This window comes from Elaeis guineensis, chromosome 3, assembly GCF_000442705.2.
Source record: "Elaeis guineensis isolate ETL-2024a chromosome 3, EG11, whole genome shotgun sequence".
NCBI lineage: Eukaryota > Viridiplantae > Streptophyta > Magnoliopsida > Arecales > Arecaceae > Elaeis > Elaeis guineensis.
The window spans coordinates 114,456,100-114,474,193 of record NC_025995.2 but is presented as its reverse complement, the minus strand read 5'-3'; the positions used below and the strand labels follow the sequence as shown (position 1 = coordinate 114,474,193).

General features: G+C 38.6%; 2 protein-coding genes across 9 annotated transcripts; one reads left to right on the top strand and one right to left on the bottom strand.

The window, feature by feature from the left end:
• The first annotated feature begins 583 nt into the window (after positions 1 to 583).
• On the top strand, positions 584 to 6,425 carry LOC105040744 (uncharacterized). 7 transcript variants are annotated; one of them, XR_012140106.1, is made up of 6 exons: positions 584 to 922; positions 2,165 to 2,483; positions 4,485 to 4,659; positions 4,941 to 5,053; positions 5,393 to 5,450; positions 5,581 to 6,425. XR_012140106.1 is itself a non-coding variant. In XM_019849427.3 (4 exons), the coding sequence occupies exons 1-4, from the start codon at positions 718 to 720 to the stop codon at positions 4,976 to 4,978; spliced, it is 621 nt and encodes a 206-aa protein (XP_019704986.1). In that variant the 5' UTR covers positions 586 to 717; the 3' UTR covers positions 4,979 to 5,231. The 7 variants fall into 7 exon arrangements, 1 of the variants encoding a protein (XP_019704986.1); XR_012140107.1 differs by having other exon boundaries at positions 5,393 to 5,477; XR_002164314.3 differs by having other exon boundaries at positions 585 to 922; positions 4,485 to 4,543.
• Positions 6,426 to 7,590: 1,165 nt separating this feature from the next.
• Positions 7,591 to 13,563, bottom strand: LOC105040745 (probable inactive receptor kinase At4g23740). 2 transcript variants are annotated; one of them, XM_010917418.4, is made up of 3 exons: positions 13,145 to 13,563; positions 11,759 to 13,059; positions 7,591 to 8,611 (listed from the first exon to the last, which is right to left on the bottom strand). In XM_010917418.4, the coding sequence occupies exons 2-3, from the start codon at positions 13,029 to 13,031 to the stop codon at positions 7,962 to 7,964; spliced, it is 1,923 nt and encodes a 640-aa protein (XP_010915720.1). In that variant the 5' UTR covers positions 13,032 to 13,059; positions 13,145 to 13,563; the 3' UTR covers positions 7,591 to 7,961. The 2 variants fall into 2 exon arrangements, with proteins under 2 accessions (XP_010915720.1, XP_010915721.1); XM_010917419.4 differs by having other exon boundaries at positions 11,759 to 13,052.
• Between the last annotated feature and the right edge of the window lie 4,531 nt (positions 13,564 to 18,094).

Sequence of the window (18,094 nt, the reverse complement as noted above, 5' to 3'; positions counted from 1 at the left end):
GTAGAGTTATTTTTGGTGCTATCAACGACTACGCATCAGTAGTCGACCGCTATAGAAACTTGGATGGAGTCTGGTTACTGTAGAAATTCCGTTGTCGGAGAAGATCGGACACTGACGAAGTCTGGAAGAAGTTCGGAGTAGAGTCGTCCGTGATCGGAAGAAGTCTGAAAGGGATTCGAAGAATAGTCGATCACTGTAGAAAATTGACTGATAGTAGAATTCAGAGGACGTTTGGAGCAATCCGGTAGATGAATGGAGAAGCTCATGATTGAAAATATTCGGATGATATTATGGAAGTTCGGATGGTCGAGAGAATTTAAAAAGATGCCGCACAAGATCGAAAATCAAAAAAATCTTGAAAAGATCGACCGTTTACAAATTTTAACTGAGATTATTTTACACCCAACAGATAATATAATACTAATTCAAATTCTATTCATTGCCATCGCTCCCAGAAAAATAATTACTTGTCTCATGCCTCATCGCTACCGGACTCCCCCCACCCACTAACCCAACACCAACTTGTCTCATGCCTCATCGCCACCGGATTCCTCTCCCCAACGCCCCCGCGGCCCCCCCCCCCCCCCCCACCACAAAACCCAACACCAACTTTATAATCGTTATACGTTATCTTTAAGCCAGGAAATAGCCTCCTCCGGCACTGCAAGCTTTTAAGTGAGAGAAAACAAATACGGAAAGAAAAGAGAACGGAAGGCGATGGATCGACTGAAGCTGCCAAGGGGAGTTCAAATCCAAGCTTCAGAGGGCCAAAAGATTTCAGAAGCTAACAACACCGGTGGGGAACTGAAGCCGTTCATGGGGGTGAAGGTCCGGCGAAGAGCCTCCCTCCGGCGAGACTGTAAAGGAGATTACCTCGACGTCCCCTCCGATCCTTGCCTCTCTTCCATCTTATCCAAGCGAGGTTGATTAATTACCCTCTCCCTCTAATCCTTCTTCACTTTTATTTCTTCTTCTTCTTCTTCTTCTTTTAAAATATCATATATGTAACTGTAACATAGAACTATCGATCCAGTAAAATTTTTGTTTTCCAGTGTTTTTTCTTTAATGTAAAAAATTCTTAGCAATTTCATACTTCAGTTCTCATGAAACAATATTTACTTATGTTGGACTCGTCTTGATATTATTACCATACTTCTGGGTTGTGAAGGGGCTTGTTTTATTGGTCTTTCGAGTTTTAGGCTTTCACTGCAGCAGTTCTGCAATCTGAATGTATGGAAGCACTTGTTAAATTTTTCCCCCAAGGTGAAATGAAATTTAATAATAACATAACAAGTTTAATCTTCGTAGCATGTGAGTACCTTCTACTTATTAGCTTCATGTGTTTCGTGTAAGATTATGTCATTTCTTGTAAGAGTATGCGCATGGATTGTATTCGCCTGGGTTCATGTTAATTTAGCGTTTTTCTTGTATTTTATGAAGTAGGGATGGCGATTGGTTGGGTTGCATCACTTAATGAAATCTGGGTGGGCTCATTCCCTCCCTTTTCTTAAAAATAATAATAATAATAATAATAAATAAATAATAGAACGTTTGGGTTGTATCAGGTCCAGGTCCAGGTCCAGTCAATCTTGCATACAGACAGGAATCGGCCTATTGTCTCAACTTGTAATTTGACCCTAACTGCTGGTAAGTAGGTGTTCTTTGACATACACTCGCCGGCAGATTGACCATGGACCATGGTGACGCAAATTTGTCCTGCGTACAGCCTACTCATATCAGATCAAAATGCAATAACCAGAGCTAAATAGCTAAATAGGAAATACATGAAATAAGGAATATCAAAATCATGTGGATCACAATGTTGCATTTGTGGTTGTTTTACCACTTTTCAATATTTGATATTCTTCTTAACTGGAATAGACACAGCTTTTTTGAGAAAAGAATGGATGCGCAACTTGAAAAGTAACAATTTAGTGCTGGTTTCGTTACTATGGTAATGGACAAGTTTAGTGAGGGAATGCTCTAGCTGTGGCTAATGCCAACAAATTTTTAGTTAAATCCATCTACTTTCATTGACTTAAACGTTACAGAGTCAATAGTTCAATGACCATTTATCCAAAAAACAACAGAAAAAAAAGACCATGAAAGACAAATCAAAGATCTGCATTTTGCTCCTGCCTGAAATTATCATCCATCTCTGCAGGTGATCAGAAAGTTCTGTTTGCTGACAAAGTTTTGAAGTTTACGGGATCTGGAAAAATAAAGCAACGCATAATCTTGATCACAGAGTGCGCAATCTATCTGGTTGATCCAGATGCTGATGTGTTGAAACGGCGTATAGCACTGGCAGCTGTTCATATGATATGCCTGAGCAAGCTGAGTGATAATTTTTTCGCAATCATTGTTCCTAGTGAATATGACTGCCTTATGGCCAGCGCAAGGAAAACAGAAATTGTTACTGTGCTTGTTGAAGCTACCAAGGGCAGACCTGAATATGAGGTTGGGGTGGTTTTCTCAAATAGGTATGTATGGGACCTTCTCATTCCACATTCCATTTTCCGACTTTAGCATGCATTTAATTTTTCCAATCTATATGCACCCATGCCTTATTTTTTTAAGAAAAGAAAATGGGTCATTCTTTAGGAGCAGCAACATAGCATATTACAATATCCAAACCATGGTATTTGCTTCATCAAAACCATATGTGTGTGCTAGTTAGTGCAAGAATACACAACATTTGAGTGCTAAACCATCCATCTGTAGAAGGAAGATTAGAATTCAGATGTAATGATTATTCGAAAAGGGAATATTGTCTACATCAATAATTCAGAAAAAAAAGGTCTCCTATCACTTGATGTCAAAGTTGCAGTTTATAGTTATCAAACATGCAGTCATTCTAGAATAATGTTTCAAGTACATAATCATTTGCCATATAGTCTGGCTGATCACATGGCATAGTACTTGTCAAAGAACATTTTTCAACTCTATTAGTATTGTCATGTCTTAACCTGTCATACCAGGAGTGCAAATGCGTGACCTTGGTACAAGCAGTTCTGTCACCCACAATTAGCATGTCAATAGATGGAAGTCATGCAGCCTGACATATATTTATGCAAATATGTTGTTTCTCATTATGTCACCTTATCTTGTTTTATGCTGCTACTTGGATTCCGTACAAAATCTTGTTTTATCCTGATCTCTGTCTAAGTATAAAATCATTATGTAACTCTTAGACTAATAATTGCTTGAGAAATCCAATTGTAAACTATTTTATACTGATCTCAATTGAAGTAGCACTATCACAATGACTAACTACTTTATATCATTTATAGTTCTCATGGTTCCACACAATATGTAAACTTTTTTTCCCATTTACTTCAAAAATTGTACGTATTTCTTTTATTTTAAGTTTGTTGCTCAAAAGTCCTTTCAGATAAAATAGTGATATAGTTCAAGAAATCAGAGTTAAACAAGGATTCACACACCACACGTCCATCTAACCTCCCTACTTAATTAGAGTGTCCACCGCCTCATTTCTTCTCCTAAAATGATTCATGTGACCTTGTTTTTTATTAAAGAATTGAGCTTATGTCTTCTATTCTTCTCTTTTCTATTTTAGCTGAAAAACAAACTCTTGCCCTGTCCAGTCACTATGTCTATTATACTTGATTAGCTGCTATAAAAGGAAAAAGTTTCTTTCTGATCAATAGTTCCAAAAAATTTTATAGAGTAGCATAGCCTTGCTCTTCGTGTATATGACATCTAGGCAGACTAGTTTCTTGATTTTTAATAAATAAGAAATAAATATTTTAGGTGCAAGTTCTGTTACTTTTAATGATTTTAACCAGGTTAGACAATTTGTATAGACTGCAAAAGTAACCAGCACTGCTTTGCAGACCTTATCATGGACAGTAAATGTGGTTTTGAGGAATAATTTGATGGTCATCCATGAAGTAGAAACTCAAATGGTGAATAAATTTGGATTTTAAGCTGATTCCAAGTAGTTGGGATTTGGTTGATGTTCATTTTTTTTCCTCACGAAAGCAATCAATGATATTCAACCTTATCATATTGCTGTTAAGCTACTTGCTACTGTTCATTGGTACATTGAACATCAGTTGCTGAAATGAATGCAATTGCATCTTCGATGTCATTAGTTCTTCTTATCTCTGTAAATTTGCAGAGTTAGAAAATAATTATTTTTATTTCATAACAGTTACCTGAGCTTGTGTTTATCATTAATCATAACAAATCAGTCAGTGCCTTCTTTTTCTTTGTTTACGATATTACAATCTCAAAGGAGGCATCTTGTCCATCTTCTCAGAGCCTGCTTCCAAATTTGAATTCCATTGCACATCTATCATTTCAAATAACGGAATATATGAGGCTATAAATCTCTTTTAAGAATCATTGTCCTCTCTCTCTCTCTCTCTCTCTCTCTGGGGTTGTTGTAAAACTTATTTATTTAGCTAGAATAAGAGGACTATTTTGCTTTGTTCATTTTAGCTGCTGTGAAATGGCAGGTTTGAGTACCATGCTTCTGCTAACCTGGTGAAGGAAGTTCATTTTGAGGAGACAGAAGGTACTTTTTGCATTATCGCTATCTTTTGGAAGTGGATTAGGTTATAGAGGCAATGCATGCGACTTGTACTGCAACTTTCCTACTGAAGCCCATCCATGGGCTTAAAGGCAAGCAAGGTATGTTGCCCCGTAGTCTACAGTATTCAGAAGAGGCGTCAGACACTCAGCTTTGGTTGGTCAGGGTTGGTTCATCCAAGCTCCTCCTGATCAAGTCATGTGTATCCCTTAAATAATCAGCATAGTGATGTCTCCTGTATATGATAACGTTCCAATCAAGCTGCTTTCTGTATTCATGCTTCCATATGCTGCTAACATGTTGCTCCTCAAACCTACATTTCAAACCCATAATCTCATTGCTCGAGTTTCTAACATCATCGATGTTTCCTGAATTTCTGCAGGAGGCATTAAGACAAGGATTGCAAAGAAGACAAGTTGAAATCTGGATTTGGTTTGCACAGTGAAAGCAGCTTCTGTACAGTCAGAAGTTTCTCAAAAACTTTTAAGTTTGGAGGTGAATCTCACCTTTCTAGTCATTAGTGTATTGCATTACTACTATCCTGTCTTTATAAATCGTTTGTGCTAAAAGCAGTAACTGTAGTTTAGTATATAAATGTAAAAAGATTTTACTGAACTTACGTTCGTATCAAGTTACTGCACTAACTCTGACCATTGGGCCAGTCATACTTTCATGCTGCTTTGTCTTGGCTGGTTAGGCTATATTTACCTGTTTTAGATTGCAAACTAGTGGAATGCAATACCATAATAAGTGGAAAAATAGGGAAATCAGAAACAGAAACAAACAGAAGGATCAAAATGCATTCTAATAATTGAAATTTCTATAACCAAATAGGGTGAGGATTCTTCGGAGGAGCCAGATGAGGAATAGCCAGACAAATCTCGAATCCAGGGTGACCTTATCCGCATTGAACTTTACAGTACACTTGCTGCTAAATTAATCTTTTAACAGGTTATATTATATAAGTGAAAGTATCTGAATAGGATGATACACTAACATGCAATGATACCTTTCTCTGCTAGGCCAAGAAACGATCATGGAGGGACAAATTAGAACAAGAGGCTCTGAAAATAAAGAACCAGTGTTGGGTGAATAGGGTTGTACAGTCATTGTGGCATTGTATGGTCTTCCAATAACAATTTTCTGGCAGCTTCAATCATCCACAGAACCTTTGTTCCAGCAATTAATTCAAGCATTTGTGAAATGACAAGGAGGTTGACAGACGGACGGACAGAGTTCCAACATCTGTGACAGAATATAAGAGCTTTTGCCCTTTTAGTCGCACAGGTCTAATCCTAAGAAAAGACCGGAGTCCTAACTCTTTTGGTCTCGCAAGTCTAATTCCAAACAAGGATCGGAGCCTTGATCATCTCAAACAAAGATTGGAGGTCAACAGCATCGGCTACATTGCGTCAAAAACGTCAAATTGATTTTATTAATAAATTTATTCTCCATGTCAAAGTTCTTTGAGCTTTATTATACCGAGGCTGTGCAACATGCGAGAACTCCACGCCATCTGGCACTTTGATGCCATGCTTTCAGTGGAACTCTGAGAGTTTCATGTCTTTGGACATCATATCTTTTGACATCATATCTTTTACATCTCTTGTTAGCTTTTAGATTCGAGAGAAACTACTATTTTCTCCAAAATCTCTTTCTACGTGTCTTTGTTGCTTTGCCTCTTCTCACTTTCAAGCCTGTTTCATTTCTTATACTGGATCGGATTCAAGTGACATCTATCGAATTCAATGGTTGACAGGGGCCAAATTCTGAAATTTAGTAATTGTAGTACCATAAAACTTGCTGAAGAGTTATGTGATGTGTTTTCAATAGGATTGCATCAAATTGGCAATGACAATTTCGAAAAGCAAGATATCTTCTTCCTCTGTTATTTTAGAGTTTTAGATCTTAGCTACAGCTTGTCCGATCTACTTAAACCTAATCCGAGCCATGGTTCCAAATCGGATTCTAAAATTAGATTTATCTGATTTTTTAGATCGAATATGAGTTTACTAAATTCGGATTGTTTCTAATTTGATCGGATCCGAACTTGATATATTATTAAAATCTAAATTTATTTAAACTTTTAAATTATAATTAAAGACTTATATGGGCAATATCTTTAACATATAAAGATATGCTTAAAATTATTTTTATATTTTAATTTATTTTGAGAGTCATGTTGTTTATTATATATTTTATGTGGTTAATAGCAGTTAACTATATGATAATTAAAATAGAATCGGCTACGTTTGATTTGAATTCGATTTAAATATTAATTTTTCGAATTAGGACTGGATTATATATGGATCCGATTCAATCTGAATTATTCATTGGATCAAAAAATTTTGACCGTGGGTCCGATTCAATCTGATTTTCTATTGGGTTGGATTTGAGTTCAACATTAGATACCCAATTATAAAATTGGGTGCCACTCTGTTCTGACTTATTTGCACCCCTAAAGAAAATGAGCCCCGGTGAGGAGATGATAACACAAGGAACTGAACTGTGTAGAAATACTACTTTCAGTCTTGAACAGAAGAAGGAACTGACAAGGTTTTTGTCTGTCTTAAGATGCTACCAAGAGGACCTCTGAAATTTAGTGTGCTTTTCTTGAATGGGTAAGTATGGACCTTCCCGCATCTGTTTCAAGACTTCGATATGCATCTAAGTTGTTCTTCAATATTCACCAGTACCTTTTTTTGGTAAGAAAACAAAGTTGTATCATCAGGGACGAGCAGCAATATGATATGCTGAGATTACGCACATTTTTCTTCCGTGTCTCCTTGCCATGCCAAGTTGCTTAATGAATTGCTTGCAAGAAGGCAAGTCGATGGCATTGGATTCAGTTTACACTCTTAACAGGCTTTTGTACGGTGACAAGGTGAAATTACCTGCGATTTGGGAGGTCATAGGTGGTTCTCAACGGATGTATTATTACCTTCCACGCTTGGTAAATTTCTGTGAGTGGAAAAAATCTAAAATTGCTAAATCACTCTTATGGTATTTGAAAATGTAAGCATATAATTCAGTAGTACAAAATAAGATAATCAAAAATTAAGATAGCACGATCAAATGGAAAACCGGAACTAAATAATTTGTTTGCCTGAAAGAGAGGACCAATTGTTTCAGTCTCAACCTTTGCATTGAGAGCAAGCATTCTAATAATTGATACTTCTGTAACCAAGGAGGAAAAAAAGGCCGGACCCTCATCGTCACAGAACCTTTAAAACTACAACGTTCCCTGCATTAAGTTAATCCCAAACAAGTATCGAGATGGAAGAAAAAAATGTTGGACCAAATGCAAAACAACATGCAATGACTGTTCTACCAATCAGGCCATGCGGCAAGCCTGGAGGGACGAATCAATATAATACGGTAAGCTCTCAAAATGGTAAGAGCTTTACTGGGGGGTGGCCGGGGTTTCTGCTATAACCTGTGCTGGTGGTGGTGTTGAGCCCTCTGATGAAGGCCGGTTCCCGGTATCGAACCTTCTGACATCTTCAATCATCCTCACAACCTCTGACATCTTCGGCCTTTGCTCCGGCATCCTCACCACACAAGTCATAGCGATCTGAAGCATCTCCACCATCTCCTCCTCTATATTTGGATACCTCATCAGCTCCACATCAAACACCTCTGCAGTCCACTCCTCGCGGACCACGGACTGAACCCACCTTACTAGGTGGACCACCTCATCACCCCCTGTTATTTGGATCGGTGACTTCCCGGTGAGAAGTTCCAACATGAGCACACCAAAACTGTAGACATCTGAAGCTTGTGTTGTTTTTCGCAGGTCGACCACCTCAGGTGCACGATACCCTGCAGTCCGGGACACAGGAGGAACCATTGGGTTCATCAACGACGTCAGCCCAAGGTCAGAGATGCAGCCATATTGCTGGTTGTTGAGGAAGGCATTGGATGATTTTATGTTCCCATGAACAAGTTTGCCATTGTTCTGACTGTGGATGTGTGCAATTCCTCTTGCAGCTCCAATGGCTATCTTTAATCTAGTTTCCCAATCTAAAGGTGTCCGGTCTTCCCCTCTTTTCCCTGCAGAACAATGGAATAATGAACAATATAAAACATGACTATTCAGAGAAACACAAATAATTATATGTGCATATTTTGCAATTTTTTTGTTTAATCAGTTGTTGATCAAGACATGAATCTTTCACTCACATGAAAGAAACTAACTACTGTATTACATGGAAGTCTGCTGATAAATGAACCGGCAACCAGACTGCAATGCACCTCATAAAACTAATTAGAGAAGATACAGTCTTCTAATGCAGCAGCTGAAAGTATTTGTAAACTGAAGTTCCTAGCAATAGAAGGAACCACACCTAAACTACAAACAGTGAATGCATGTTCTTTTCAAGCATTAAATTTAAACATGCAGTGGATACATGGTAAATGATCTTCCAACCTACTAAATGTGCACCAAAGTCTTCAAGCACTTCTGAATGTAATGGATGATATGTCAGACCAGAACCACAAAATATAAGGACAACATCTAGCTTCATTGCATTGTTAAGTTCGAACGAACATTTTGTTTGTGGTTTGCACCAAGAACTATTAGAGATTCTTAAGCCTGAGAAGTGCTATATTTTTTAATAGACCTACAATAGACAAAACGAGGTCAAGACTCCGGGGTCTGATGTAATGAGTATGGGGGCCAGTTCAAGTGGTTCAAGGCTTCACATAAATATCAAGAAAGTTCTCCTGAGAAAAATCAAGAATATAATTAAGCTGCCAACCACAAGGCTGGCTTGGCTTGCGCACTACAGCAAAAGATGGTTTGTAACTCTGATTTTCCTGATGATCTTTTGTCTTGGAAGTGGGGGCCATTCCTTTTGGAGACTAATAGACTAATTGAAGGGTGCATCCTTGCACACACACACACACACACACACATACAGAGGAGGTACAAACAAGTGTCTACTATCAGCTACTGGGAGATTAATTTTAGTTTTTTCACTACTATTCGCTTAGAAAAGCTGAAAGATAGGTAAAATAAAAAAGCTACATATGTCCTGCAGTGACATTGAAACAGAGAATGAAGTATTTGATGGCTGTGCAACAGATGGCAAGTTAGCTTGTCACAAGAAACAAGCTAAATCAGAATTAATGGTTTTCCAAATGAGTGGAAGCATTTGGCCGATTTCGTGCCAGAAATCCTGAACGGAGATGCAATTTATTTTAAGTTGGGACTCTTATGTCATATGCTGGTTTTATTTTACCAAGCAGTAGGCTTTATCTACAAAATGTTGGCAACAAATTCATGTATATGTTAAACCCGCATTATAAGATTTTATTTAAAAAATATAGATTTAATAGATCAGAACATACATATTTGGCTTTACTAATGCATACTCGATACAGTTTATATACACATTGTATAACAAAAACATATATGGTCAAACTCTAAATCAGTATTATCATATTCTAGATTTAAGAATTCTGATGCTATAGTGCTCAATAGGAGGGTAATTCTTCGTATGATTATAATGTACCCAACAGAACACATTGTACAACCTTATTAAGAGTACAGCAAGAAGGTCATATTCAATATCGTCAAAAATTAATTTAACTAATCATGGTCAGCAAACCAGAATTCAAAATTAGTCTGATTAGTTTGAAAGATAACAATATAGTGAAAGGAATCAGGACAACAAGCAAATATATTGGAACTGATATATTTGAGAAGAAAGGAACAGATTACAGACCACCGACAATCATAATAACGGAGATGCTCAACAAAAAAAAATTTAATATAAAAAGTAATTATAGACAAAAGGACAGCTGGCTCAAAGCAACAAGTTTTGGAATCAGTTTCTCTGAGGTATCATAACTTCAGTTAGTACTGATGTCTATTTTGGTACATAAAACTGGATATGTTCAGATTCAGTGATCATAGAAACATAAACAAGTCAATCTATACAAGTTCCACTTCCAGGTTTGCTAGGAAATTATTTATTTTCAGTGTAATTTGAACTGCTTTGTATTGCCTTATATTGGTTTTGTTTAAAAGAATTTATTTTTTTTCATAACTTATTAAGGTAATCTACTTTGTTCTTCGTTTTTTTACTTTCTGACCCTTCTTGGACATCTTTAACATCAGCTAGCATGAATCATTCTTAAAGCATACAGATTTTGTGTTTGGTTACATCATTGTGCATGTTTATGTGTCCCTAACTGAATGACATTATAGAATAATCATGGGAGGTCCAACAACATGCCTATGTTAATATGTTTTATAAGATGTAGATATTCAGATAAAGAGAAATAAGCAGCTCCTTAGGTTTATTTGTCTTAAATTACAGATAAATGTGCACTGAGACAGTTCACCAATTCAGAGATAAGCTACCATGAAATAACTACAACACAAAAACCAAACACCTGAAACAGCACCATGGAACACCATAGAATTGACAACTACTAGCAAAAATTAATTATCGAGTTATCAGCATGATAGCTTCATCTTTTCAACTACAAGCAATTCAAATAACTACAGACAAGACGTGGACAGGCAACCATTTGATGTTTTAACAGTTAAGCCATTAAAGTCCCAAGTGTACAATAAGAGCTGCAATATCACCATCCTCCTTTTCGAGGCCTTGGCAGCAACATACAAATAATCAACATCCATAAATAAGTTTCAAAACAAAAGGATAATTAATGAAATATAACAGCAAAAAAAAAAAAAATTGCTGCTCGTGCATCCTGAGATACCTAAAAAATCAAGCATACCACCTTAAACATCAAAAGCACAAGCAAATAGCAGAAAAGCATACTAAAACTATAGTGCCAGAACAAGTACCAGCATCACATTTGATACAAAGCACAGAAGCAAATTATAGCGTGACCACAAATCAAAGCACAAACAAATAGCATATGTATAAAACATTCAGCAGTGTAAAGTGCCATTAAGGAGAGAGACTAGACATAAATCAATAATAGAAACTGCAGCATGTAAGGAACTAGAACACAATACTAAATGAAGATATCAGCAAAGTCTTACGCAAACAAATTAATCAAGCAGAAAAAGAAAAAAAGCACTACGACAAACAACCATAAGAAAGAGTAAGATTAGAGTCAATCAACCCCTTAAATTTATGTACATGGTACTTAGTCTCTATCACGCTATTATTCTAACAGAAGGCAATAAAAAATAATACCAAGAACGGAGCAGCATACCGTGTAACAAAGAAGCCACACTCCCTTGACTGAAGTAGTCGTACACCATGAGCTTCTCATCCTTGGAATAGTAATATGCCCGCAGCTCCACCACATTGTCGTGCTTGATGCCCCCCACCACCTCCATCTGCTGCTCGAACTCCTTCTTCCCGACCCCGACCTCCTTTAGCCTCTTCACCACCACCGTCGTCGCATCCTCCAGCGCCGCCTTGTAGGCCGTCCCGAAGGTGCCCTTCCCCAGTACCTCCGCCGAAGCCCTCAGCAGATCCTCCAAGTCAAAGGCGAAGGTACACCCGTCGAAGAACACCAAGCGGTTGATCTCGTCCTGGTGCCCGGCCATGGCCTTCTCCGGCGACCGATCTCCCTTCGACCCCTTCCCAGAGACCACGCCATCAGCATCCCTCTTGGAGCAACAGACGTAAAGAAAGAACGTAATCCCCACAAAGATTGCAGCAGAGCTGCCAATAATAATTGCGAGAACCACCGCCTCGCTGAGCTTATGGGAAGCTCCAGTTCTCGGAGGCGGCGGCAGCGGAGATGGAGGGGAAGAAGGAAGCGACGATGGCGGTGGAGTCGATGGAATATTTTTCGGGGAGAGATCGTTGCCGGAGAAAGAGGAATTCGGGAACTTTTGCAGAGATCTGGGGATGCTGCCGTTGAGGTGGTTGTTGGAGAGATTGAGGAGCTGGAGATTCGGGAGGTAGAGATCCGGGATCTCGCCGAAAAAGGAGTTGTTGGAGAGATTCAAGGCGGTGAGCTGGGTGAGATTGGAGAGGAAGGCCGGGATGGAGCCGTTGAAGGCATTGAAAGAGAGATCGAGGACCGTCAGATTCTTGAGGGCGGAGAGGACGGACGGCAGGGGCCCGGAGAAACTGTTGAGCTGGAGGTGGAGGCCGGTGAGGGCGGTGAGGTTGGCGAAGTCGGCGGGGATGGGGCTCGTGAGGCTGTTGGAGCGGAGGCTCAGGATCTGGAGCGCGGTGAGGCGGCCGAGGGTGTTAGGCGGGATCGAGCCGTTGAATCCGATGCCGGGCAATCGGACGGCGACCACGCGGGCCCGGTCGACGCTGCACGTGACGCCCCGCCAGCTGTCGCACGCCGAGGTGAAGGGGCTCCAGTTGAGCGGGCGCCGGGGAGGGAGCCCTTGGATAAAATCCAGCAGTCTCTGCTTGTCCGCCACCGGCTCGGCGGTTCCTCGCCCGACAATCGCCGCCGACCACAGCAAGACAATCGCTAAAACTACCAGCTTTGCCTCCATTCCTCTCCCAGAGCTCATTTCAGATCAAGCGACCGAGTCCTGAAGCCTATAACATCATTTTCTGTTCCTTCAAAATATTTTTTTAAAAAGAAGAAAAGATGGAAAAATAAAGCTGGAGTTGCAGCTTTAACTGTAGTGCCGCCACGGTAGTGAACAGAGATTCAAATTTTTGAGCTTTTTTTTTTTTGCTTCACTTTCGCTGAAGCTGTGGCCGTCCGAGGGTGGAATCTAACCAGGGATAGAATACCGGAGCCTTGGAAGGAGAATTCTTCGTTGTTGGCTAGAGGGGTGGAAGAGGCGTCGCGGCGACGCAAGCGAAGCGTGCGCCGACCGAACTCGCTTTGGGGAACGGCAACCGGCGCAAGCGAGAGGCAATCAGGCAATGAATGCAATCATTTATTCGGGGAATCGTACACAGCGAGGGAGAGGCAGCGTTATTGACGGATTAACTTAAAATAAAAAAGGAAACGAGGAAATTAATGCGACGAGAGTCGCCACGTGAGAGCCGAGGGAGAAAGGGTGGAACCCAATTGCTTATAATCTGAGCCGAAAGACGGCGAGGAAAAGTAACCACTCGCTCCTCACCTGCACCCACTGCGGCTTTCTTGACTTAGGAATTTTCTAGGCCGTCGGGCGGAAGTTGGCGGTAAAAAAGGAGAGAGGTGAGGGTTTTTTTTTTTTTGCTATGAGGAGAGAGGTGAGGTTTAGAGAGGAAGCGGATGCAGTATTTAATGTAGGCTGGCCTACGTAGTGGAAATTTCCTATACTCTTTTTTTTTTTTTTTTGGCTTTCGAATGTATTGTCCGTGGAATATACGATACGTACGTTTTGAGAAGAATTAACTGCACTGAATTTTTATCCGTAGAGTTGCAAACGCGAAAACCACCTTGATTTTTACGGATTATATCCTCAGAAGAATGTACGTACCTCCCATGGAAACTTCTTCCCTGAAGTCCCTTGCCACCAAAAGTAAGGGATAGGAGGTTTTTTTTTTTTTTTTTTGGTAAAAAGGGGATAGAAGTATTTGAAATAGACCTATTTCGGTGTCCCGCTTAGTCCGTCCCACTTCAATTCCATGGTATTTTATGTGTGGATGCCAGTGGATGGTTTTACTTCAGGGATGTGTAGCCGTGTCGCCTCATCCGGCAAAAAGAAAAACTATTTCTATTATGTACTCTTGTCCATGGATGCTTTCTATTAAAAGAACTCATTGCAATGTCAACTCAACTTTCGTACATCTTATAATTAACAGACAAACTAATGCAATCATTCAGACAAGCCTATTGCAGTACAGTAAATAGATCAAAAACTTTATGTGATCATAAATAATCTTTTGATATGTTTCTAAAGAAAACTGTACTTCAAATGATAACTAAATTATGCTTTGATTTGAATACGGTTACAATGGCCGCCCTTTGTTATTTCGATTCAGTGTGAAACTGCTGTTGCTAAGGTGAAAAGACGGGTCCGGCATCTATGTACCTTAAATTAAAAAAAAAAAGACAGCCCAGTTTTTTTATGTTTTAATAGAAAATAGATCTTATCAATACATCACGTGCAATGTTAAATGTTGGACGTTAAATAGATCTTTTATACAGTTAATTCTCTCACCAATATTGCTACGGTGGTATCATAAATATTGCAGATCAATATGTATTATCATGGAATATCTTACACCAACGAGCTATCGTCATTTTCTGATATGTACAGTAGCTATCCATTCTAAATGAATAAATTCGGATGTAACCAATTTTCAATAACTATCCATCTCAAATAGATAAGTTCAGATGTAACCAACTCCTCATATCTCGTTAACTTCCAATAGCTATCCATTTCGAGTAGATAAGTTTGAATGTAATCAACTCTTCATATCTCGAGTAGATAAAAACTAAAATATCTCGTCCGTCCAACAATCTGATAATCTCGGAACCACATTTTCATGATTGTTAAATCATATCTTTTATAAATAACTAAAGTCGAAGATTTAAGTAACTTTTTTTAAAGAATCAGTTGTTAGTTTCGTTATTTTCTGATTTTTGATTAGAACATCGAAAGATTTTCATCGGAACAAAAATCTTCAATTTAAATTTTATTTTATAAATCACTGAGTAAGATCCAATTACTCATCTTTCGACTTCAATCGAAATAAACAATAATAAATATTTTGTTTTCTTAATAAAGATGGATTGCTGATATATTTTAATTTTTTTATTTAAAAAAATAAATATTAAACATAGGGCATCGCACTCAAAATTAATAAAAATAAAAATAAACTGATTTTATTTCACCAACCGGGTGCAGTGTTTGTGCTCTCACCAACCGCCTACCGAATGGTATCGTAAATGCACGTGAAAGTAGTAGCGGAAAAAAAATGCCGTTGAAGGAGAATAGAATGTGCCTAATTTCCCCTTGAATACCATATCCTAAGCGCGACTTCCATCTAATCATCCGTGCCGACGACGCATAATGAACGAATCAGAGCCGTCTATCTATAGCTAACCCTAAATCCTAGGGCTATAGCAGTACATTCCATGTGGCTGCTACTCCTCCTAGGTCACTATCCTGCGCCGACCCGCCTTGACGTGCCAGTCTGGAAGAAGTTGGATTGTATCTTTCGCGCGAACGAATGGTTCATCCTTTTTTACGATAATCAACCGTTGCATCATATTTTGCACGACTTTCAAAACAATTCAATCTCTTATTTTTCTGTTTGCACAGATGGCAAAATAGATATTACATGATCCAACGGTTGGAGTCGCGAACGAGGAGAATCATTCTTCTGCACTAAAGATACAACCGAAGCCCGGCTGGAAAGCAGCACCAAACTCCGCAAAAGCTGGTCCAACCTAAGTTGGCTACCACACCCTGACCAGCTGGCGGTGGGGTCCACACAGATGGAAGGTCCGCGAAACCGTTGGTGCAGATTGGTCGAACACTGTTTCGTTGTCGGGTGGTGACGCGATCCGGGCCTTGAGGGTGGGGCCCTCGTCTCATCCGCTGTCCACGTGCTCTTGTCACCGCTCCACCCGGCCGAAAAATTCCACGCTTGGGATCAGTGCGAATGACGTCATTAAAAATAAAACGTTGAATTAAGAAATGAAGTCAAATCACGGTGGAAGGAGAACGCTGTAATTCCAAGTAGCAGTAACATCAGACGGTTGTTGTTAATTTCTCCACCGTGCTGATCAGTCGCACCGCAACACAAATTGGACGGGAGAAGTCTTGGTCAGTAGCCGTCCAAAAGCGACCATCCGTACAACATGTGAGGGCGGACCAGGATTTCTAGCCGTCGGATCAGAGCCTTTAGGCAGGACAAGCAAACAATGCTCGACGGTGACAGTAACCGTTTGGTTTTATGCGCGGTGGCTTCGTCCGTGTAATGGCTGATTGGTTGGACGGTTCGGGCAGTTGAGCTTATCGAAACAATGATGGGATCGAACGGCTAAAAGTAAGCAGACATATCCGCAAAAAGAAAAGAAGTAACGGGACGTAAGGTCCATATAAAAATAAAATTTGTTTTATCTGTTTTTATATTATTTTCCGCTGCGCTACGTGTAAAGGGATGAGGCACGTAAGGTTGTTAGAATTCTTGTTCAAAAATTAAAAAAATATATATGAACATAGATTTTTTCTTTTAGATAAAGATATATGAATATAGATTAGTTGAACATTTAATTGGTGCAATCCATAACAATTCAACCGATTCAACTATGAAACCAATCTTATATTTAATAGAAAGACTTTGCATACAAAAATATATACTTACTCTTAAAAATAATAATATATAATTTACCTATCAAAAAGCTCTTTAAAATAAAAGGATCAATTAGTCCACTACACGAATAAAAGTTTTAAATGAACGAAAATATCTACATTTCTTTATAAAATGGGATATCCTATCATCTCATTCTATCCCAGCAGTGATCCTAGGTATATATTCCTATAGACATTCTCCATTTTTCTCCTCCTCTATTTTTTTTTTCTCTTCTATCTTCATTTTTTTTTCTTATTCCTTTCTTTATTGTTTTCCTTTTTCTTCTCTCTTTTATTATTTTTTATCTTTTTTATTATTTTTTCTATTTTTTTTCTTCTTCTTTCCTTTCTTCCATTCTTTCTTTCTTTTTTTCTTCTTTGTTCTTCTCTTTCTATATAAATAGTTTTGGAGTTCCAATTTTGTTCTACCTAATTTTCTCAAAAAAATGAGATGGGATGCCTGAGATGCCCCCCATTCTATCGATACTTAAAATTTTGATATAGATTCAAATATCATTAAAATCCATAAATTTGTTGATGTACAAGCATTTATGATTTTTTTTTTATTATTTATAGTTTATGAATGAAATAGATGCTATACTCAAGTTTTACATCCCAATAACACATCAACCACACAAGGTTGGAACTGATAGATCATGTTAATGAGCTTAGCAAGGAATCAAACAAGCTCATACTATTGGTTTGATTTTGCACTGCACTATAGGACCAATTTAACTAACAAATACGAAACTGAAATTTCCATATACTTTCAAAGATTTCTGATGACCACAGATTTTATTTTGCACTTTTCTAAATAAAAAAATAGAAAACAAATTATTTTGATGAAGAAATTTGAAAGTGGCGAGCATACTATCATGAGATCTCCTTCCACTACATTCAGCGACCATCAAAGTTGAAAATATCAGCAGGTTCGAGAGTCAAACTCTATTGGTGGAAAGTAGACTGGGCCAACTACCATTCAAAGAATTCTTGGAATCAAGAGACCCCTAGAGTCAAAGCACCGAATGCGACATTGGCTAAGGAATTAAAAAATATATTGAACATTGCACCATTACTTTTTTGGTAGCAGCTATCATGACGGAATGAGTTGCATAAAAATAATGCAGCAATTCCCACATTTAGCAAGATCTAACTGAGTGCTGTTCAGACAAGCAAGTGGCAGATTTTGATAGATCATTGATATTGATATGTTATGCAGGCTGGATTATTTGGAATGCAAAAAATGAGCGCATCTTCATGGGGAAATCAAATAACCCATATGAAATTAGCCATCATGCCCAACATCTTACAAAAGAATTCTATGGAAC